The sequence below is a fragment of the Peromyscus eremicus genome, chromosome 1 (genome assembly GCF_949786415.1).
Source record: "Peromyscus eremicus chromosome 1, PerEre_H2_v1, whole genome shotgun sequence".
Classification (NCBI taxonomy): Eukaryota; Metazoa; Chordata; class Mammalia; order Rodentia; family Cricetidae; genus Peromyscus; species Peromyscus eremicus.
The window spans coordinates 71297003-71321650 of record NC_081416.1 but is presented as its reverse complement, the minus strand read 5'-3'; the positions used below and the strand labels follow the sequence as shown (position 1 = coordinate 71321650).

Sequence of the window (24648 nt, the reverse complement as noted above, 5' to 3'; positions counted from 1 at the left end):
AATGAAACAAATTCAACTTAAGTGAATGAAAATAGCATTTTAATTAAGAGCAAATCTAAAGGCAGTTTCTCTATAAACACTGAAATGTTGTAAAAGGTTTTACGAGAAGTTTATTGTGCCATTTTGAAATATGGCAGAAAGACTATTTAGCTGTAGTATATATATATATATTTATCATGAGTACAGATAACCCTGGGAGTCCTATGGACAAGTGTAGGAAACTGAACACCTGGTAAGATTCCAACTGTACTTCAACTCTTACATGTCTAAATGAAAAAGATATCAATGCATCTAACTAACTAATGCATAAATAACCCTGACCAGACTTTTATGAAAAGTTAACGAAACCCTTTTTCACTATCAAATTACTATTTTATGAATAGAATATATAAATTTTAAATTAAGAGATACTGTATTAGGGATGATCAAAACTAAAGACCAAACTACAAAACCCCCAAAGGCCGAACCAAGTGAGAACAATGTTGATTGTGTTCAGTGCTGGTTATGTTGCCCTCTTGCAAAATGACAGGCAAAATCATACTTGTTTTTACATTTGCATCCACATATATTACACTGAAAAGGATTTTCATACCCATGGCATCCCATGTGAATAGTGTAAAGGATATTGTCTGCAAAGTACATGTCACAGTGCTGGCAGTGGTGTAGAAGCTGAGGATCCTGGACCGGCAGGGTTGGAGCTGGAGTGCTTGGCTGGCTGTTTCCTATGCTGGGGGTACTGGTGTGGGCACTTGGTTCACTGCTGGGCCCTGCCACTGGACTGTAGTTCCTCTGACTGTGCGATGGCCGAGGCTCTGGGCTTGTGGGGGAGGAGCTCTGAGGAATACTTGCCGACACAGCAGAGACGACTGCTTGGGCAGAGGGCTGCTGAATCATGAAAGGCTTTTCATCGGGGCAGGGAACTACATCAGGGGAGGCAGGGTTTTGGTTTTCCGGTGGCAAGCTGGACAACTGTCCTGCTAAAGTAGAGAGCTGATTCAAAGGGTTGTCAACCATGAGTTCTTGGGGGTCCCTTGGCAGGCCACCAGTTGGTGTAGTTTTCGCCAAAGTTTCATAGGAGTCAGTCTGAATATTTGGGATTTCGTGGGTAAAATCATTAAGGTAGTCTGGTTTCTGGACCACCATGGAAGGTGGACTTAAGTTGATGAGTGCTCTTCTGCTATATCCCAGATTGCTTGTCTTCTTCTGTAAAACCCCCCACATTTTCTTACTGCTTAAGGAAGACCTGGTACCTTTAATTGGTACCATTTTATGTTTGCGCCTTCGATGGTGGGACAGGTTACTTCGGTCACTGCAGCGGAAGGAACACAATTCACATTTGTATGGTTTTTCCCCAGTATGTGAACGCATGTGGGCTTCCAGATGGCGCTCATAAGCAGATGCAAATGGACATAAATGACACCTGTGAGGTTTCTCACCTGTTCAAGAGAGAAATGGGAGAAACTGCAAGAGTAGCTCACTTATAAGACATTTTATGTTTGTCCATCGGATATGGGAATTGATACAAAAAATAAAATGCTTTTCAGAAATTCATACTTGTATAATAGGTTAGTAAAATCTATAAAGAAACCTAAGAACTGAAATAAGGCTTAAGAATTCATTAGCAACAACTTGTGACAACACAGATTCTATTTAGTATGAAAACCATTACAGTTTCAGCTGGCACTTGGAAAAAAAGAAATATTCCCCACATAATAAAGATTTTATCAACAGTATGTTTCAAAGTTTATGTTCACAGATCTATGCATACTTTTTTCCTCAAGGAGAAAAAAACCCAGCAACCCCGCCTCCTTTAAAAGAAGTCTTTATGTTAACTTACATGACTTATGGGACATACCTTTAAAATTGCCAGGACTCCTACTCCACTTCCCTAGTCTTCTAGTTCAGAAGGACTGTGGTAGCTTGAACGTAACTGGCCTCCACAATCTTATAGGGAGTGGCACTATTAGAAGGTGTGGCCTTTCGGGGGAAGTGTGTCATTGTGGGGTGGGCTCTGAGGTCTCATATATGCTCAAGATACCACCCAGTGTCAAAGCCCACTTCCTGTTGCCTTCTGATCAAGATGTACCAAGCACCACACGCTGCCATGCTCCCTGCCATGATGATAACGGACTGAACCTCTGAAACTGTAAGTGAGCCACCTCAATAAAATGTTTACCTTGTAAGAGTTTTGCCGTGGTCATGATGTCTCTTCACAGCAATTGAAACTCTAAGACAGAAGTGTTGTATTGGCTGGTTTGTGTCAACTTGACACAAGCTAGAGTCATCAGAGTGGAAGGAGCCTCAGTTGAGGAAATGCCTCTATAAGATCCAGCTGTAAGGCATTTTCTCATTTAGTGATTAATGGGGGAGGGCCCAGCCCATGGTGGGTGGTACCATCCCTGGGCTGGTGGTCCTGGGTTCTGTAAGAAAGCAGGCTGAGCAAACCAGGGGAAGCAAGCCAGTAAGCAACACCCCTCCATGGCCTCTACATCAGCTCCTGCTTCTGGGATCCCACCTTGTTTGAGTTCCTGTCCTGACTTCCTTCAGTGATGAACAGCAATGCTGAAGGGTAAGCCAAATAAACCCTTTCCTCCCCAACTTGCTTTTTGGTCATGGTGTTTCATTGCGGCAATAGAAACCCTAAGACAAATTCATACCAGCATAGTGGGGTAGTGCTGTGACAAACCTGAGCATGTTCGGGGAAGGATTATGGAAGGAATTTGGAACTTAGGGCTAGAAAAGCCATTGAGTGCTGAAACCTCAGTGGGATGGTTTGTAGGAGCTTGGAAGATAAGAATGTTGGGAGCAGGTCTCTCTTTCCTTCTGCTCTCACTCAGAGGCCGCCTCTGCACCTCCCCCCAATAAATCTCCCACATGAGCTCCGTTGCATGCTGTGACTTTGTGGTGCCCCATGGCTCCAATGTCGCCTTCTGCCATTAAACTATTCCATTGGTGCTGTGACTCTGGCAGGTCCTCCTGATGACTCCTCCTGCCCACCGGCAGTCTGAGACATACCAGTCTACCTACACTTTCCAATTAACCCATCACTGAGCACTTCACCCAACACCAGCAACAACTGGTAAGTCCCCCTTCTCCTGGTCAGCATAAACACTTCCCTGGATCTGGGGAAGAGACTGTTGAGTGTCTAGCACCCCTCTGATATTCTCGGAGGTGGAGGAACCCCCAGCCACAGTCTCACTTGGACTCTTAGCCCTTGGCCCCTGCTCAGTGCATGATGACTCACTGGACAGCTCGTGCCCACTCAATCCAATCCTTCCTGGATCCCTGGGATGCCAGGACATTCAGGCTTTGGATCTTCTTCCTCTACCTCACTCATGGGAACTTCATCCTCCACCATACCTCCAAGCTCCCCCTGGATATCTTTTGGAAAACCTCAAACACCTAGCACCTGACTTAAGGGCTTTTAAACTTATCTGCCTTTCAGTCAAATCTGGCCCCAATATCCCTCAGATAATCAATTCAGATGGCCACCTACCAGCATCCTAGACTTTGCAACTTCTGCCAGTAATCAGGTAGATGGCAGGGGGTACCCTGTGTCCAAACTTTCTCTCATCTTCACGCCAAGCCCTCACTCTGTTCTTCCTCTTCCCCCACTCAACTACTACTAGCTCTGAGGCCTGAAATAGAGGAACCTCCACTACTCTTGACCCTGCTAACAAGCCTCCACTACTCTTAACCCTGCTAACAAGCCTCCACTACTCTTGACCCTGCTAACAAGCCTCCACTACTCTTGACCCTGCTAACAAGCCTCCACTACTCTTGACCCTGCTAACAAGCCTCCACTACTCTTGACCCTGCTAACGAGCCTCCACCTTACCAACCTCAATGCACAACTCCTCCTCTGCCAGCTCCTTCAGTCTCCTCTCCAGCAATGATTCACTCTAACCATCCCACTGGCACCCACTTTCACTCTACCAGCAGCCTTCAGTCCCCCTGTTACTCCTACTATTGTGGGACCCCCCTTTACCTCTCTCTAGCCAGCCTAACCTGGCCACAGTTCTCCCTTTGTGGGAGGTTGCCAGGGTGGATGGCCTGGTCAAGATACATGTCCCCTTTTCATTAAGTGAACTCTCTCAAACAGAAAACCAACCAAACAAACAAACTGGGGTCTTATACTCTGCTTCTTTCATTAGAATTCCAATATATCACCCAAGCCTACTTCCTCACCTTCTTATAATAAACAAAAGAGAGGAATGTTAGTTTCTGCCACTGCAGCAGAATCAGCAGCAGCCTGCCTCTGTCGCCAAAGCAGTTCCGTCACCACCTGTCACCAGGTACCTTTCCACTGTCAGCTGTGCAACATGCACACCCTTTAAAAGCCATCAGGCACAGCTTACTCTCTTTTTACCTCTTGTCTCCCATTTCTTTTGCCTCTTTCTCCTTGTCTCTCCTTTCCTCTCCTGCCTCTACTTTTCTCTCTTGCTTCTCTTCCTCTTGTCTGTTTGCCTCTGTCAAGCCCCCACTCCGACTTGGCCTTTCACACTGACGCTCTCCCCCTCCCCCAATAAACCTCTTGCACTAACTCTGTTGGGAGTGGTGTGTTTGCTCAGTGGCATACCTTGGCACTGCCTGCCGAAAGGTACCCACTATCGCCTCGCTTTCTTTTTATTTATCCTTTCATTGGTGCCGAGACAACAGGCTCTCCTGGCATTTAATATGGCCATGCTGGGACCCTATCAATTTGCAATAGCTCCACTCTCTTCCACCTACAATAGACCTGCTTTCTCGTTCACCCACAGCTTTGCCTCCACTCAATACTGGCAATGAGTCTCTGGCGGGGTCACCTGCCTCTGACCATTCCCCTGGATGTGAGGCTTCCGTCCTCTCCTCCCCTTCTGGCTTTTCTCGAAGTCCTGGTACTAGGTGACTGTGTCTCTCAGGCTCGGAGCTCTTAGCCCCATTCTTGTGTAACACCATACTGAATAGCCTGTGCCTGCTCTGTTTGGCCCTCCTCTGAGTCCTGGGGACACCTCTGGCTCTCAGGTTTTGAACTTCTCTCTGTCTCACCTTTGGGAACTATCATACACACCTCCTCTCACCAATTGGGATGTCTTTTGGAGATCCACTGACCACTCCTTTCAAATCAAATCTGGCCTCAGCATACCTTGGACCAAGCTGCCAGGGAACCAAGAAAGAATTCTCCACTTTCTTTCTTTGTCTTTGCTCCAAGACCTGCTTGTTTCTGTCTGCTCTCCCTCTCTAAACTTCATAAATTTCCTGTCTATGTTTGCTGCAACATGGGAGTCAGAGAGGCCAGCTTCATCTTGCTCAGCACACACCAGTTCTTCCCTGCAGTATCTGCTGATCTAACCTTCAGTAAGGTATGTACTTACTGTACTACATTTGTCTGTGACTAACATGTTTCCAAATGTTAGAGTCTGACATGTGTGCTTGTCTGGCTTCTGCAGCCTACTGTAACCATGTGGACTTCTCTCCTGCTCATTCCCCTCTCCCAGCAGCCTGAGAGACCCACAGTTTAAGCACTAGCCTGCTGTACTCTCCATGTGGCTCTGGCTCTTGCAGCCTGCTGACCTACGTGAACACCTCCCTTCTCTTCTGCTCCTTCCTGTCCTCACCTTGCAGCCAGACTGCAGAACCACTGTGCTATCTCTGTTTCCTCCCACAGTCCTGCAGCTCACTTCGACTCTCAGCCTCCCCTTGGAACACAGTCTCACAGTGTTCCACTTTGCGACCCTCTCTCTCTTCCTCCATGGACTCAGACTTTATTATAACATCTTGGCCTCAGCATGAATCAATGGCCAAAATTGGCGAACTTGATTTCCAAATTCTCAGGAATTGTTAATTGCTACTGCCACAAATGATCCCCAAAATCTTACACCTAAACTTGCTCTTACACTTCCAAAGTCCCTAACCTCTAAGGCTCTACTTCCCCACTCCTAAAAATCTTTGATCTCTGATTTCTTTTCACTCTGCTCTCACACACACAACAAAATAATATCTTAAGATTATGCTGTAAACTCTTATCTCAGGATTTGAAAATTACTCATTGGGTATGGTTTAAAATATATATTTTGTGGGGGCTGGAGAGATGGCTCAAAGGTTAAGAGCACTGGCAGCTCTTCCAGAGGTCTTGAGTTCAATTCCCAGCAACCACATGGTGGCTCACAACGGTCTGTAATGAGATCTGGTGCCCTCTTCTGGCATGCAGACATACATGCAGGCAGAACTCTGTATATATAATAAATAAATTTTTTAAAAAAATTACAAAAAAAAAATATATATTTTGTAATAAAATTTGGCTTTAAACTTACAACAAAAGGCTTATAATTAAAATTCTATACATGGGTGTATATATATGCGATTCAACTCCTGTTTAAGATATGTGTGTGTGTGTGTGTGTGTGTGTGTGTGTGTGTGTGTGTACACATACATGACTTGGATTTAACTCTATATATGTGTGAATGTAAGCTGGATTTAACTCTACATGTATATGTATGTAACTTGGATTCAACTCTACATATATGTGCATGTAACTACTGTTGAGGAAAACATGTTTTAAACAGTAACCATGTGGCTCTCCTCCATCTTGGCTGGTGACATCATGATATAAGCAGCCATGATATAACCATCTTTACTACGGTTAAACAGTACATATCATGTGACACTTCTTAGTCCTAATGAGCTCTCTGTTCATTGTGTCTCCTTTTAGACTAAGGAAGCAACAAGTCTCAAATATTGGTATGGACTTTTGAATGATGATAGAAATATAAAGTTATTTGTTACAACATACTGTATATATGATTCAACTCTGGTTTAAAATATACTCTATAGTGTTAAAATTTTAAGGTTATAAAGATCTATTCAGATTAACAAAAGCCGACTTAAGAGATTTGCACCTAAGTACTCATGTCTTTGCCAAGTGTTCAACACCAAGCTTCTAGAAAATTTAGATAAGTGGCAACACATATTTGATAAGTAAGATATATGTTCTACAATGGAGTTTCTGGTCCCCCTAGATGGTCCTTTTCCCAGGGCTGGGCATTTGGGCAGGGGCCCCCATGGCATGTCAAGGGCAATGCTGGCCTCTGGGCTCCCTCAGTCCCTGCTCACAGGCCCCCTTTTCTCCTGTTCCCATTTTGGCCCTGGGGATCTATCCCCTGTCAATTTTCCTTGCTTTCTCAGGAGACAGCCTAAGCAGTTTGGAACAAACTTGTTCCATTTTCACTCCATGGAATGGCTATTTTGGTTTCTTTACTGAACCCACTATCTATGATTAAAAAGTTTTATTTTGATAGTAAAAGAGCCCCAATTCAAAATTAGTTATTTTTAAGGCTAAATCTAACAGGGATGGAAAATGGAATGTAAAATCCTATTCATATAAAAGCTACTAACTTATTGTAAACTGTTAAGGATAATTAAGAAATGCAAGTTAATGGTCAGCCACCTTAATTAACAGGAATGGAATGTAAAGTCCTAGTCCTTTGAAAGCTGCTAATGAATTGTAGACTGTTAAGGAAAATAAGTTAATAGCCATCTTATAAATGACCAAATTCTTTAATTATAGTCATGCTAAATACTAATATAATTACAGGAATAAGTCTTACTTTGTCTCCTGTGTTTTCAAAGTTAAGCTTAACATAAGTAACTAGAAACAAAGTTTGTCTATTCAGATATGCCTATTAGATAGACAGTCCTCAAATGCTTTAGATGTCTGAGAATACAGCATTTAAAAATGTTTAATAAAAAAGCTTTTCATGATAGAGAGACATGCCAGCTTCTGGCAGCAACCCTATCTCCTCCAAAGAAGATGGATGGGCACAGAACTTCCACCTGGAGCTTGCTTTAAATGTGGCAAATGCCTGGACACTAGGCAAAAAAAAAAAAAACTGCCTTTCACCTCAACTGTTGCCAAGACCCTGTCTAGACTGTGGACAATCAGGACATCGGGGGGATCAACAGTCTCACTTTGCCTAGACAAGGTAGGCTGGTCCTCCCAAAGTTCCTACTCCGCAGGAAAGTCTGTCAGATCTTCTCGATCCTGGCAGCCGAAGACTGATGCTACCCTGAGACCTCTGCCCCAACGACCACGGAAGAACCTGGGGTAGATGTGTAGGTAGCCAGTAAGTCTCTGTCATTTCTAATAGATTTGGTCTATTGGTTTACACTTCTGCTTACTCAGGTAAAAGTTATCCTTCTCAGAACTCTGATGGTGTTTGACAACTAGGCTAGTAGCTTTGACAGTTTAACAGCAGCAGCCAAGGCTCCAGCTGACTTCTCAGTTCTCTGTGTGTGTAAAATTCAGGCCACAGGCCTCTCTCTCCTAGAGCTACTACTAAGTCTAGACACAGTTTACCTTGATACCAGACTCAGAAAAGAGACAAACTCACAGAACAGATTTCAGTGTAACTTTCTGCCATTCCTTTATTGAAAGGAACTTGCTTTATAATGACTGCTCTCAGTAATCAACCACCTGTATCTCCTGGTGAATTAGATAGAAAGGTGGTGTTTTAAGGTGTAGTGTTTCTGTGAAGATATGAAAGCTTAAGCTGAGAATCTAGAGGGTCTAAGAAGGTGTTTTAAGGTGTGTAAATGCAAGCTATAAATGTCTGAGAATGAAAAAGCTTAAGTGGTGATAAAAAGAAAGTGATTTAAGATGTATAAAAAATGAAATGTTTTGCTATACTACTGTTATATTAAGACTCCAAAGTTAATAATCTTAACATTAATCAAGGAAATTCTGATAAGCTATTAATCTAGCTCTGGCAGAGTACCACTACTATCATCAGACACAAGCTCAAGATTTTAAATTCTCTTTGGTTGTTTTCTAAGTATAGATTTAAAAGTGCTTCTCACTGTGCTAAAAACATCTGTCTAATCTATATACATCTATATACATGGATAGAGGAAAGAGTGTTAATGCTTTGAACCAGAATCATTTTGGGGTCCCCAATGACTCAAAGGCATGAGTCTACTGCCTTTTATACAATGTGGATTTCAGTACAGATTACAAACAGTGGGAATGCTAATGTGTCTAAAACTTACCTCTTTTTGTAAACTCAAAAAATTCTTGTAAGCCCCAGGGAGTCAACTTGAATCCACCTCAGACAGGTTATCAAATGGACTCTCCAGATAAGTACTGTCAATCAACAGCCTAAGTTTATCCACCTACTGCCTGTTCCTGAGGGTGGGATCTCCCCTACCTTCCCCTGGTCTTGGGACTCCACTCCCTTAATTACTGGGACCTAAGAAAAAATTTCCTCCCTAAACTTAACTGTATCTTCTCCTCTGACAATATCTTGTCAGGTCCTCTCAAAATCTGCATCCACTGAGCCTGGACAGCAGTGAAACAGCCAGCTATACCAGGACTTTGCCAGCATCCCCTCCTTCTCAGGTCCCCTCAAGATGCCAATGCCCCCAGACTTCAGGAAGCAGTCTAGAGAACATGGTGCCCCCCATTCCCACCTCACCAGCTACCCCTTCCTATTTCCTCACCTTTTTAAACTAAACAAAAGAGAGGATTATTAGCATTCAGGCATTTACACTGGCCTGCTCTCAGGGACCTAGTAGGACATGTCATCAGCAACAGCCAAGATGTGCCACTGTAGCTGCTGCAGCCATTAAGTAGAGACAGCACTCTCCTTATGCACATGTGCTATATCCCCATTTTAAAGGCAGCCCTTCTCACCCACCCTCCCTCTCTTTCCTTCTGCTCTCACTCCCCCCACACCCAATAAACCTCCCACATGAGAAAAAAAATGTTGAGAGGAGTGCAGAAGATTGAGACCTGGCTTGTGAAATTTCAGAGGGAAGATTAAAGACTCTACCAGGGCTGTTTGCTATTTTAAGATTCTGTGAATCTGGTTAGCTGGGGCTAAAGAATCAGCTGTGATTAACAAGATACCAGAATTACTGAAGTGAAACCTTTCCATTATTGGGACAATTGATGCCGGAGCTAAGAAATTAGTGGTGATTAAGAGGAGACCAGCATCACTGAGGTGAAATCTGGAAGTGTTTCCTGAGAGCACAGAGAAGCAGTGTTTCAGAGGCAGCTAAAGTTGTACCTCGTGGTGGCAGCCAGACTTGGTAATGTCTAAGAGTCACCCAGGTGGTACTAGTTTTGAAGGCATGAAGGAGTCATGGAGAGCAGCTGAGGCTTTGGCAATATGAGAGGCCAGGAGAGGTTGTTAGTGAGGCCTCAGTGGCAGCTGAAGGCCTAGGACTAAAGGGGTCATAAAAAGGAGCTGAGGCTTGGCACCCTAAGGAGAGCCTATGAGAGGCTGTTGATGAAAGTGCAGCCCCGTTGCAGCAGAAGACCTCAGCATTTTGGAGATGCCAGTACCAGAGCATGATCACCAAGAACAGCAGCAGCAGTGGAGTGGAGCCAGCCAGAGCCTAGAGGACAGGCCATATGTGCTGCAAAGGGCAGAGCCAGAGAAGTGACCTAAGCCCTTTGCAGGAGTCCAGAAGATCATTAGTGAATCCCAGATAATTGGACACTGAGTTATTTATACTGTTGGAGTTTGGTTTTGCTTCGTTCAGATTGTGACAGTGCCCTGGTTCTTCCCTCTTGAAGAAGGGATCTAATTTAATTTTGATTTTTAAAGGAGCCCACAGCGGAAAGACCTGAACTTTTAAAAGAGATTGGATATTTTAAAGAGGCTGGAAATGTAATGTTTGAATTTGTAAAGACTGTGGAACTTTTAAAGTTATTTATGATTTTAATGTGGGATCTTGGGGATGAATAAGAAAGAAAAGGTTGTGGCTTAATAGTGATATGTTTGTGTGTCAAGTTGACAAGGGGTCAGTTGTACTGGCTGTGTTTGTGTGTCAACTTGACACAAGCTAGAGTCATCAGAGGAAAGAGCCTCAGTTGAGGAAATACCTCCATGGCATCCATCTGGAAGATATTTTCTCAATTAGTGATCAATGTGGAGGGGCCCCGCCCATGGTGGGTGGTGCCATCCCTGGGCTGGTAGTCCTTTGTTTCTAAAAGAAAGCAGGCTGAGTAAGCCAGGGGAAGCAAGCCAGTAAGCAGCACCCCTCCATGGCCTCTGCATCAGCTCCTGCCTCCGGGACCCTGACCTGTTTGAGTTCCTGTCCTGACTTCCTTCAATGATGAACAATTCTGAAGTGTAAGCCAAATAAATTCCTCAACTTGCTTTTTGGTCATGGTGTTTCATCACAGCAGTAGAAACTCTAAGACAAGGACCAATTTTATTTAAAGCCCAAACTCTCCAAATATGTAAAACTATCATTTAGAATGTGAAACTGAGAGTCAATTGACAAGGACAGAGCACCTACCACATTCCAAATTCCCTGCTAGCTCTGGGGGTACAAAGACGGCCTTTGGATGTCCTCAGGAAGCTTTCCAGGCCACCATGTAATAAACGAGCACAGATTGCTAGGGAGCACACAGGAAAAATACCTGGGCTTGGGTGAGGGTAAGGCATAGTTAGGAAGATTTCTCCAAAGAGTGGCTAGAGAGACATGGGCTTAGCAAGTATACTCTGCAACTGTATAGAGGCCTTTCTCTTTTCTAGAATTTAAACATTCTTGTGAAGAAAAAGACAAAACATTAACCCTAGTAATAACCTCTCCCACCCTAGAATAGGAAGGCAATGCAAGATATTGTAGATCAAGCAGGAAAATGGAGGATCAAGCTCTCCAATGAGCCTGTTTCCAGTATTTGTATGCCTTTAAGCCAGTTTTGTAAAAAATGGAGTTAGTACCCAACAAACCTTCATCAAACTTGTTTTGAACAATCAGCACTACGTGGACTTGCAGGACATAGCCCCTCTCCAGCTGTTTCTCCATTACCTGTGTGGATCCTGATGTGCTCAATGAGCCGAGCCGTCCCTTTGCTGGCATAGTTGCAGTAGCGACACTTGAGCTTCCCATCAAAGGTCCTTTCAAACCCGTCTACTAACATTCCTGAGTTTTCATCCAGGGAAACTTCAACAGATGGGTGATCGAGTCCATTCTGATCACCATCTGTTCCAGCTATAAACACAAGCAAAAGAAATCAGGCACCTCAGAATCAACTCAGTTCAGCATTTTACTCAAGGGGTTGAAGATCTTCCACAAACTGATAGCTTGCTTCCCAAGAGTTTAATTCATAAAACAATTCAGACTTCTTGAAATGGGACAAATTTTCTACAAAAATACAAACTATATTCTAAGAACCTTTAAAGAGGACCTCAAATTACTTACATATAAATTTTACCAACTCTTAACATGCTTTTGTAGAAAGCAGATAAAACAGAGAGGAATGAAGAGATTCCTTAAGGTCACAGTCACACATAGGTGTCTGATACTGGCCATGGTAACAATTTTAATTAGCAGTTGTTACAGCTCTAAATTACTAAATTTCTTTTTGTCTAAAAATAATTATTGTATACCCTGTTAGAGTCATTTGTGTTCGAGATTTTGAGTTACATTTAAGATCTTAAAATTCTAATTAAGCACATCAAGGAAAACAAGGTATCTGACAGCTCTGAATGTAAGGACTATAAGAATTTCAGAACTGAAATGTTTCAGTGTTTGCGTTGCATATGAACAGACAAACTTTGTATAGAGAAGTGGAAGGAGCACGTACTTATAATTAGGAACTACACATGTTGGGGTATACTATGGCTTCTTGAATCCCACTCCTGGAATCTGTTCACATTAGTATTAAGAAGCAAAATTTGTATTCCTTCTTTTACATGGGAACAGGACTTTAGCTCAACACCAAGAGGCATAGTCCTCACATGCTCAGTTCAAATACTATTCCTTTTCTTCTGCCTTTCAAGTCCAGGAAATTAGTCCAAAAGGAATCAACTGAAGAGTTCAGGCTTGTGGTTTCCCATTCTCCCACAGTTTTCTTAAGACCCTGATGCTCACCTTTTGATGTCTGCATCAATTACTTGGGAGATCTTTTTTTTTTTTTTTTAAAGATTTATTTATTTATTATGTATACAGTGTTCTGCCTGCATGCCAGAAGAGGGCGCCAGATCTCATTACAGATGCTTGTGAGTCACCATGTGGTTGCTGGGAATTGAACTCATGACCTCTGGAAGAACAGCCAGTGCTCTTAACCACTGAGCCATCTCTCCAGCCCCCTACTTGGGAGATCTTAATAAAGTAAACTTGAATCACGAGACCCAGGGTAGGACCTGGTGCTTACGTTTGTAACAAAATTTCTGGAGGTGACACCTGATCACTGCTGCCAGTCCCTGCGTCTTCATGGCTTACAAGATTTAGGTCAGGGGCCGGCATGTTTTCTCCAGGGCTGGGATAGCGAACACTTAAAGCCAGATGGGCTTTGTCACAACACCCCAACCCTGCTGCTGTCCCGTAAAAGCTGCTATAGAAAATAAGCAAGTTGGGGATTACTATACCTCACTGTATAGCACCTGCCTAATGTATGCAGCAGATGTTGATCCCCAGCAGCACAAACAAGGTAGAAATGTGTAAAGAAGTGAGCATGTATATGTTCCAAGAAAACTTGATTATGAACAATGAAATACAATGTCATACAATTTTCATATGTTATTCTTTTTGTATTTTTTTCCAATCATTTCTAATGATACAAAGCCCTAGGAAAGCAGTTATAGGAGGTCCATGGGTGGTACTCTGCTGACCCTGAAGTAGGTTAAGAACAGTGTATGTGATCCACAAACTAGAGAAACTTTACCTCTAACAGGCTCACCAAATCTTTGCTTCATCTAATTTAGTTTCTCTTCTTAAACAGGTAAATGTGGACAGCCTTCTTTCACTTACAGAGAAAAAAATCCCTAGTTGGGGCTTAGGTCTAACCTATGTTGCTTGATGGGCAAATTCTGTGAACAAATTCTCTGGGTTCTTTGAATCAACTGTCAGCTAACAGAACATGAAGGACAGTCAAGGGATTTAGAAGCCCTAACCTTTCAACAAGACTATAATAGTTCTCTAGACTACATTAAATCATTGTCTCACAGCAAAACTGCATGTTAAAGAAGTGAGAAAATGCCCGTGTCTTTCTAGAAAAAGAAGAGATTGCTCCACGCTAGTGGATAGTGGTGCACATGAATGGAGAGCTCTGCATGAACACGAACACATTTACAAAGGCAAACTTTTCAGTAGTAGTAAAATAAGTCTACCTCCCTGAAGAGGCTCTGCTTCTTTGTCCCCACTGACCGATCCTGAAATCATGTTCACATGATGCGTCTGCTGGGTCAGGTATTCCTGGAAATCTTTCACAAAGTCCAAAGGCTCTGGTTTCTTTTCACCCATCTTGGTGCTTTTTCTTTCTTTCTTTTAAGTTGAAAATTTGTTATATCTAGGGAACAAGAAAATAGAGAACCCTATTTAAATAGAGAACCTAAACTTAAGAACCTTTAGATTTACACTATTTAAGAATACAGTACAAAATAAAATATAGACAAAAACTATTTTGTATAAGACATTGTTACACAAAACAACAAAAGATAAAAGCTGTCTTTAAATACTCTATAATCTAGAAAATTGAAGACATACAAAACAGTGAGAAACATATTTAATAGTTAAACTGAGTAATAGAAAATGGAAAACAAATTACCAAGACAGAAAAATAACTTATAACAGCCAAATACTGACAATTACTCAAATGACCCTCCAATAGTACCACATGTAAATTAGTTGTAACATGATCACACAATAGCCTATAGCAATGAAAATAAGCAAACTTCAGCTGCATGCAGCAACACAGATGCATCTCACCACCACACTGTTGAGCACCAGAAGCCAGACAAAGGTTATTAGTATATGACCTATAGAAGACCAGAGAAAACTAAGGGCCAGTGCCAGAAATAAGGAGAATGTAACCCTTGTTTGCTAGGGCAGACAGAATTTAGTACTGAAAGGGGGCATAAAAGGAGTTTCTGGGTTGCTGGTTGCCTTCCACTTCTTCATATCAATGCTGAGTTCATGACCTATGCACTCTGACAATCCAATAGGCCAAGCTTTAAGATTTATAAGCTTTTCTATATACATGTTAGATTTCAAGAAAAAGCTAAGCAACAGAGAACTGAGTGATCTTTGCATATATACTGCTAACCATTAGAGATGAAAAATTACTCATTAAATAATTTGAGTAAAAAAAAAAAATTCCTGAGAAACCTGTCTACACATTTGGGTTGGCTATACAGGAATTGAAATGAAAGTGTATGCAGATTCAGCTTTAAACATATCACATAATTTTTTAGTCATTATACTGATTTATTTATTCTTCTACCAGCAATGGATAAGAGTAGTTGATTCACACACTCACTAACACTTGGTTTTTTCACTGTGGCCACTCTGGAAGATATGTGGGACTATCACACCAGTTTTGACTTAGTCATTAATGATTAATGAAGTTGTATGAATGGCTACTCATATTCTTTTGAGTAATGTTTGTTAGTTTTCCCACAGATTGTATATCTTTTCTAAATAAGAATTTATATACATACGTGTGTGTGTGTGTGTGTGTGTGTGTGTGTGTGTGTGTGTGTGTGTGTGTGTATTTGGTTTTTCAAGACAGGGTTTCTCTGTGTAACAATCCTGGCTATCAGGACCTCACTTTGTAGACCAGGCTGGCCTTGAACTCACAGAGATCCGCCTGCCTCTGTCTCCCGAGTGCTGGGATTAAAGGCATGTGCCACCATGGCTTGGCTTCAAGATTTTTTCTGAAAGCAAGTGACAGTACAACTAATGTAAATCACAATAGTACCAACACTAAATAATAATCAAAAGAAAATGAGACTGGGCCAAAACCAGAGTTCATTTGGATAAGATTTTCACCTACATTTTAAATTAACAATTAATTTACAAAATGTAATCATTGGGATGTTTGAATACAAGAAATGTATGTGTTAGTCTTTGTCTCCAAGTCATTTTAAGATATTTTTAATTGAAAATAGAATTTTTATACAATATATTGTTTCAGTTTCCCCTCTCCCAACTCAATTTCACACTCTCCCAAATCACTCTCCCCCCCCCCCCCCCGCCCCCTCAGAATACAAACAAACATCTAAAAAAATAGTAGAGTAAGATAAAATAAAAATAGAAGAGCCAAAGAAAAAGCACAAGAAACACATATATAGTGCAGAGACATACATGTTCACACATACAGAAATCTCATAAAGACACAACACCAGAAACCATAATATATAGGCAAAAGACCCATAAGGAAAAAATAAATTAATTAATAAAATAAAAACATTGCCCAGACAAAACATTGAGGCAAGGAACCACCAAAAATGCCTCTGAGTTCATTTTGTATCGGCCATCTACTTCTGGGCATGGGGTCTGTCTTTGAGAGTGGCTTGTATCGCCAGAGAGACTGTTGGAAAAAACTAAATTTTCTTTTGTGAGTAGTTATCAATTGGAGACAGCTTCTAGGTTAGGGATGAGGTCTTGAGTCCACTTCCTCTCTCAGCGCTGAGACCCCATCTGGCTTTGATCTGTGCATGCCCTCCACATGCCATCAGTCTTTATGAACAAAAGTCTGTTTTATTTTAGTTTTTTTCTAATTAAAATATAACTATATCATTCCCCCCATTCCCTCTTTTCTCTCCAACTCCTCTCATTTCCCCAAGTCTGTTTAGTGTTGCTTGTATGTATATAATTTCAGGGCTCACAACTTGGTATTGGATAACCAATTAGGGGCTCATCCCTAAGGAAGACTAATTCTCCCTTTCTCAGCAGTCCTTAGTTGTCTGCAGTTCTTTGTCTAGGGATGGGTCCCATGATAATTCCCCCTTCCACATTATCATTGCTCAGGTCTTGTTTAGACAGCCATGATGTTGATATATCATGGGTGTAGCTTCCCTTTCATTTCTAGGAGATACAATTTCACAGTACCTTTCCTGGTCCACTGGCTCTTATGCTCTTTCTGCCCCTCTTCTATAATGTTCCCTGAGTTTTGGGTGCAAGAATTGTGTTACAGATGTATCCACTAGGGCTGGGCACCCCATGATCGCTTGTTTTCTACATTTTGACCACTTGTGGACCACTTTCTGTAACGGTTTCCATCAGTTGCAAAGAGAAATTGATGAGGGGTGAAAGCTGCACTTATATGTGGGTATAAGGACAAGTATTTAGAATGCTGTTGGGAAATTATGCTGGTTTACTAAAGTGGTGGTAGTAGGCTCTCTTCTAAGGTCCATGGCCTCACTGGCCGGCCCCAGGTTTCCAGTATCAGACACTTCCGGTTGAGTGGGCCTGAAGTCCAATTACACAGCTGTTGGGTACTGCCAAGAAATGAGTGCCGCTATTGCATCTACAGGGATATCACACCATGTTGGCCATTGTTGTAGTTCATTAATAAGATCCAGGCCTTGCTTACCTGTAATTCAGCACTCAGGAGGTGGAGGCAGAAAAAACATTGCAAGGCCAGCCTCCACTACATAATACATAATTCATTAGTTTGAGGATCTCAAAAAACTAAAAAACAAAAACAAAACAAAACAACAACAACAAAAAAACCCCAGCCGGGCGGTGGTGGCGCACGCCTTTAATCCCAGCACTCGGGAGGCAGAGCCAGGCGGATCTCTGTGAGTTCGAGGCCAGCCTGGACTACCAAGTGAGTCCCAGGAAAGGCGCAAAGCTACACAGAGAAACCCTGTCTCGAAAAACCAAAAAAAAAAAAAAAAAAAAAAAAACCAAACCAAAACCCCTAAAAAATGAATTTTTAATTAAAAAAGTAAAACAAGACATGAGAGTAAAGGGGGATCATTAGGAACACAGAAGTAGAAAAGAGAGGCAAAGCAGACAAAAAAAGGTAATAGAAGGGAGAAAAATGATCAAAGCATATCACATGCATGTACAGAAATGTCATAATTAAGACCTCTTGTACAATTAAGATATACTAATTTTAAATGGCTCATGTCCAGGATAGTTGTTTTCTTTTTTTTTTTTTTTTTTTGTAATTTTAAGGGCTATGGGCCTCTTACAATTGTCTGTGTTCTGATTATAAAAGTTATAAATAGGGCTGAAGAGATGGCCCAGTCAGTAATGTGGCATGCAAGCATTAGGACCTGCTTAATCCCTAGCACCCACAGAAAAGGACAGGCATGTCAGAAGGCACCTGTAATCCTCAGCATTAGGGAGGTGGAGAGAGATTGAGGAAGACACCAGATGTCAAATTGTAGTCTCCACATACATGTACATGTGCATCTGCACATAATACATGCATACACCCACATATGTAAACACATACACACAAAAAAGCTATAGGAAAAAAATCCCAATTTTTACATTGCAATTCAGAATTTCTTCTTGCCAATCAATTCATTTGCAAAGTGATACATTTTCCCCCAAAATGAACGTACTTTAATGGGCTTCAATAAGCAAGACAAATTTTACCAAATCTTGATTAGAAAGCTTAGCAATGCTGCGGTACAACGTGTGACAACGCAACAAAAACACAAGACTTGCCAGAGCAAGCAGAAGAAAACGGTATTTTTATACATCCTACTTTAGTTTAAGGGTAGAAATGAGCCCAATTATAGCACATGGCTGACATATTTTGACAGTCTTAGTTATTCACATTGTCACATTACAAATTTCACTGTGTTCTCTGCCACAACTGTATGCTGCTATCAATTATGCATGATGGGTTAAAGAAAAAAAATGCCAGTGAAATAACTGAAAATGTTCCAAACATGAAGCCCAGCTTCTGAATTAGAGTTTCAAACATTCTTATATGGTTTAATTTACACAACCATCGAGATTTAAAACTAAGTGTCAGCTGGGTGGTGTGGCACACACCTTTAATTTCAGCACTCAGGAGACAGAGGCAGGCGGATCTCTTGAGTTCAAGGCCAGCTTGGTCTACAGAGCTGGTTCCAGGGCAGCAAAGGCAACACTGAAAAACCCTGCTTCCAAAAACTGAAACCAAAACAAAAGTAAAAAACTAAGTGTCCTTTCATGCCTGAGCATCTCTGTATCCATCAGACCTGTATCATCCACATCACATCTATCTGTGGGCAATAGGAACAACAAGCAAGCTATTTACAGAGCAGTGGGCAATGAAACATACTCATGTAAATGATAGGTACCTAAATCTAAGTGGAGTCTTTGGCCTAAACCTTAGCTTCTTCCATCTCAAGTCAATACCTCTAAGCACAATATCTGGGAAAACAATAATTCTGGAGCTAAAAAACAAAACTCCCTGCTATAAAAATAAAATATGGGTTTGCTATCCAAACCAACCTGTCAAAAACAAGAACTCCCTATATAACCTGATACCTAAGGATGCTGTTCAGTACTGACAAATTTTAAAACCTCTACAAACACAATATAAATGGTATATACATGTACTCAACCAACTGTGAATGGAAAACATTTAAAATTTTTAAAAAATGCATCTTGAACAATTTAGACTCATTTTCCTTGGTATCCCCTAAACAATACAGAATCAGAATGACTTATGCTGTATACAGTATAGACAATCTGGAGAATACTTAAAGAGAATGCTAGTGTGTGCCTTTAATTCCAGCACTCAGTGGCCAAGGCAAGAGAATTCAAGGAGTTCAAGACTAGTCTGAGCAACACATAAAAATCCCATGTCAAAAAGAAAAAACAATGTATATGGAAGGATGTGTAATAGGTCACATGCAAATCCTATTGTATTTTATGTAAGAGATTGAACATCTTCAGATTTTAGTATCGACAAGGGGTCCTACATTAATCCCCCAGGAGTACAGAGGAACAACTAATTGTATATAGGTTAGGAATTGGAACAGTATGATCTTTCTAACCGGCTGTGAACTCAATACCTTGGACTCCTTTATCAAGAAATTGCTCAAATTTTCAATGTAAAATGTCATCAGAAAACATATTTAAGCATTCTTTAATATTATTATAGATTCTGATGCTATATTCCAAGCCAGATCTACTCTTTTCTAACTAATATTGCTCCAAATGAAAACTTCTGTGTTGAAATCCTAACTTCTAATATGACATTTACTGTGAGGGCAGGGTCGTCAGAATAGGATTACAATAATAATAGTTAATTTCCTCTCTGTTTTCTGCACTATGAATATATAACCAGAAACCAGATCCTGTATCTACTAGCACCTCAAACTCAAACTTACCAGCCCCCAACCTTAATGAATTTGCTTGTTCAAACCACCTAGCCTGTGCTGGGTGGTTTTTGTCAACCTGATACAAATCCAGGCATATCCAAGAAGAGACTTTTTTTTAAAAATCCAAACAGGGTCTCATTAGGGTAGCTTTGGCTGGTCTGGAACTCACTATGTAGACTAGGCTGGCCTTCAACTTGTAGAGATCCTCCTTGCCTCTATCTCTCCTGAGTGCTGGAATTAAAAAGACTTGAACCACCACAACGCCTGGAAGAAGAGGAATCTTTTTGAGAAAATGCTTCCATAAACTTGCCTGTAGGCAAACCTGTGGGCTATTGACTTGATTAATGATTGATGTGACAGGGCCCAGCTCACTGTGGGAGGTGCCATCCCTTGGCAGGTGGTCCTGGGTTGTATAAAAAGCAGGCTGAACCGGGTGGTGGTGGCGCACACCTTTAATCTCAGCACTCAGGAGGCAGAGGCAGGCGGATCTCTGTGAGTTTGAGGCCAGCCTGGTCTACAGAGCAAGATCCAGGAAAGGTGCAAAGCTACACAGAGAAACCCTGTCTCGAAAAAACCAACCAACCAACCAACCAAAAAACAACAACAACAAAAAAAAAAAACAGGCTGAACAAGCCAAGAAAAGCAAGCCAGTAAGCATAAAGAAAAAGCAGCCATAGCTTCTGCACCACAATTCTTACCCTGCTTGAGTTTCTGCCCCAATATTCTTCAGTGATGGACTGTTACATGGAAGTACGGGATAAAATAAACCCTGAATTACTTTTAGTCATGATGGTTTGTTAATCTGTTTGTTTGAGACAGGGTCTTTCCAACACAGCCCTGGCTGTCCAGGAACTCACTGTGTACACCACGCTGGCCTCGAACTCAGAAATCCACCTGCCTCTGCCTCCCTAATGCTGAGATTAAAAATGTGTACCACCACACCCAGCTAGTCATCGGGTTTTAAGACATAGTCCCTGCAATTTGTTATACTAGCATGAACTAACATGTATGTCTACTTCATCAGCTAAAGAAGAGAACAACTTCCAAACCTTTTAAGACAGAGATTGCTCAAGCTAATAGAGGAAAAAAAAAATCTAAGAATTAATATTCCATAAATCACATGTATGTGTATGTACACATATATACAATCAAACACCTTTTAATCAGGAGCTACTTATTTAAAAGAGGTGTTAAGATTTGAATTGGGAAATATGAAACAGGTAATATAAAAATCAAAGGGCCTTCTTTCCTCTGCCATCCATCATGAGCCTTAGGCCTGATTGGTTTCTCACTATGTTTTCTCACAAGACTTTCAGAATCAAGCAATTCCTGGCCATGAAACAAAAGTAAAATTGTTCTAGTCCCCCAATGGATTTGGATGAGAACTGGTAACAAAACCAGGTCTATGGTGGTATTTTATTTGTACTGAAATATGATTTTATTAGTATGTTAATAAATAAAGTTGCCTGGGGGTCAGAGCTAATAGCAAGCCATAGCATAGCTGGGCGTTCGTGGCGCATGCCTTTAATCCCAGCACTTGGTAGGCAGAGCTAGGTAGATCTCATGTGGTCAAGGATACAGCCAGCATTGGAGACACACGCTCCAATGTGTGTCTGGAGGTCTGTACAGACAGGTAGTGACGAGGCAGTCATGTGGTTGGGTTTACAACCAATGAGAAGGCAGAACAGAAAGTCTATATAAAGACAAACAGACAGAAAGTAGGTCTCTTTCGGAGAGGTCTCCTGGATCAAGAGGCTAGCTGCAGCAGGCGGGTAAGGCTCTTAGCTCTGATCTCTTGGCTTTCTTCTTTGCATTGGTTCTGTGTTTCTTATTTAATAAGACGGTTGGTTACATCTACACAGGTCCAATGCCAACACTGGAGGAGAACAAGGCTGGGTCTACAAGGATTTGCACACAATGTCATGACCAAGGGTTTATGCTGAATCACAGTCATCTACCAATCCTACCACATGGGCCTGAACATCTTTTAACCTCTGGAGATTTGGTCATGTTTAAACTGGAGTTTGATTTGCTTTTATCTGTTCCACATGAGCCAACTGGTTTGTTCAGTAATAAAATATATAAAACCTTTCAGAAAAAATCAAAGGGGCTAGAGACAAGAGCACTGGCTGCTCCTGCAAAGGACCTGAGTTCAATTCCCAGAACCCACATGGAAGCTTATAATCATCTCTAACTTGAGTTCCAGGGGATCTGATGCCCTCTTCAGGCCTTTGTGGGCATCATGCATACACATGATACACAGACATATATGTAGACAAAACACCCATATGCATGAAATAAAATAAAAATAAATTTAAACCAAGAATCTCTTTAATATGCCCTCCCTACTGACTAAGGGAGAATTGAAAGAGCTTGATTAGAGAATGGTACAGTATATTTCACTTATCTAGCATTTTTAAAAAAGAAATGTTTAAACTGAAGGGTTACTAACTGTAAGGAAGAATCCTTAGCCCTAACTTTTTATTTGATAATTTAACCCAGAGGTTAGGCAGGCTTATAAAGTTGTTTATAGTTCTATAGCCATGTTTACTTCCATAACCTACTGATTCTGGTCACTGAAAGACTTACTCTCCAAGATACATTAGCAAAGAACGCTGACAAACGAGACTTGGTTCATACACAGTAACATGGACCTTCAAAAACTATTAGAACACAATTCCTGAGTTCCTAACTGCTTAAGACTGAATGCATGAACACTGTGATAAGGCTCTTCTGAGAAATCAGAAAATATAATATAAAAAAAATAACAGAATGAAACCACATCAGAAGAAATCAGAAAGAAGAATTATACAATCTAACCTTTCCACCCCGAATTAGTTCCACCTTTTCTTTCCACTACAACATTGACAAAATGTCGAATAATTGAAATTTACTCTAGAGACACACACACCAAGGGACTCCAAAAGGTCATAGAGGAAATTTCAACTAAACTTCAAAAGCCACAAAAAGTCTGTAAAGAAGGCATGCAAGTAGGCCAGGCAGTGGTGGTGCATGCCTTTGATCCCAGCACCCGGGAGGCAGATGGATCTCTGTGAGTTCGAGGCCAGCCTGGACTACAGAGTGAATTCCAGGAAAGACTCCAAAGCTACACAAGAGAAACCCTGTCTCAAAAAAGAAAAAAAAAAAAAGGCACACAAGTCAAAACTTTACTAGCAACTACAGGTTTAATAAACTAATAAGACAACTTGTGTACCATTATCACTAACTGAAAAAAAAAATAGGCTGACAGAAAAAAAAAAAAAAAGCAATAGCAAAGCATGGTGGCCCACAACTAAAACACAGTCACTTTTGTTACTATTATTTTGCCACTGGTGATTTTACTTTTAACAAAAATTTTTAAAAAATTAAATTAATTTAATATAGTAATTTCAGTTATTCAGTTATTCACAGTATAGAACCAGAGATGTTAGGCTTAGTATTGCTGAGTAAGTATAGTTACATAAAAAAGTACATTAGCCCTATACTAGGGAAGTACTTGTAACAACCACCAGAGCTCAACAGTTATGGTTTCCTGGGAAATACCAGACCATTACAGAAAAAGAACATCAACTATCTCAACTCACTACAAGGAACTTCCAAGAAAACACTCATCCTCAGCTGTGCTGAAGACAACATAAACTCAAGACAAAATCTGAAAGCAGTCCAGATATTTTAAGCCATGGTTTTCATTCTGTGTCTTCTAGATGTAATTTCCCTGGATCTCACAATATAAGAAGTCACCATGTCCTCTTCTCACTTGTCACGCCTCTGGTCCAGTTCTGACCAGGACATAAAGGGGTCATTAAAAATGGGCCGCGTGATTACTGGCAGATACAACCGACTACACTTCGGATCCAGTTAGACACAGAGCACTTTGATGCTCGGCTGAGGAGTTGAGTATCCACGAGCCCTGAATGAACCAGAAGAGCTCTTGGCTGTAACACCTTTCCCAGCCTCATCTATTCCCTACACTGGAAGGCACAGGCAGTAGAAACCAGCCCTGGAAGGTTCCTAAGAGAAAACTCGAGGGGTTAGAAACTCCTTCCCAACAGCCCGGGACTGGCGTCGGAGGAACACCCTCTCCGGGATTCCCAGTATCTGGGATTGCTGGGGTCGACTCCTGACCCTAGCACCCCGAGAACAGCCCACACAGGGGGAGCACCCCCCACCCTCGATCGCCACCTGTCAAAGCAGAAGGCAGCTCCCCACCCTGAGCCTCCGGGCCCCCGCCCGACGGCGCCGACTTGCGAGCTGCTCCCTCCCGGAGGAGGAGGACCCAGGCACCTACACGCTGGACCCAAGAAGGTCCCGGGTCACCACGCTGCTAGCCCACGGGGGGCGCACGACCCCTCCGCTGTGGCCAAGGCTACAGTGGTGTTAGCCGGCCCGCGACGAACCCGGCACTTTACCGTCCGCCATTCCGTCAACGTGCCCAGCTTAACCGTGGCGCCGCCGTACAAGCTGACATCCCGTTACTCACCTCCTGACTACTGCACCGAGGAATCCCCACAACCTTGTTCGCCGCCGCCGCCGCCGCCGCCGCCACCGCCGCCGCCGCCACCGCCGCCGCCGCCGCCACCGCCTCAGCGTTCGCCAG

At 41.9% G+C, this 24648-nt stretch overlaps 1 protein-coding gene across 1 annotated transcript; it reads right to left on the bottom strand.

Annotated features, from left to right (window-relative positions):
* Positions 1-17: 17 nt before the first annotated feature.
* On the bottom strand, positions 18-24599 carry Ikzf5 (IKAROS family zinc finger 5). The gene is made up of 4 exons (XM_059265472.1): positions 24532-24599; positions 14103-14281; positions 11800-11982; positions 18-1436 (listed from the first exon to the last, which is right to left on the bottom strand). The coding sequence occupies exons 2-4, from the start codon at positions 14233-14235 to the stop codon at positions 493-495; spliced, it is 1260 nt and encodes a 419-aa protein (XP_059121455.1). The 5' UTR covers positions 14236-14281; positions 24532-24599; the 3' UTR covers positions 18-492.
* Positions 24600-24648: the final 49 nt, after the last annotated feature.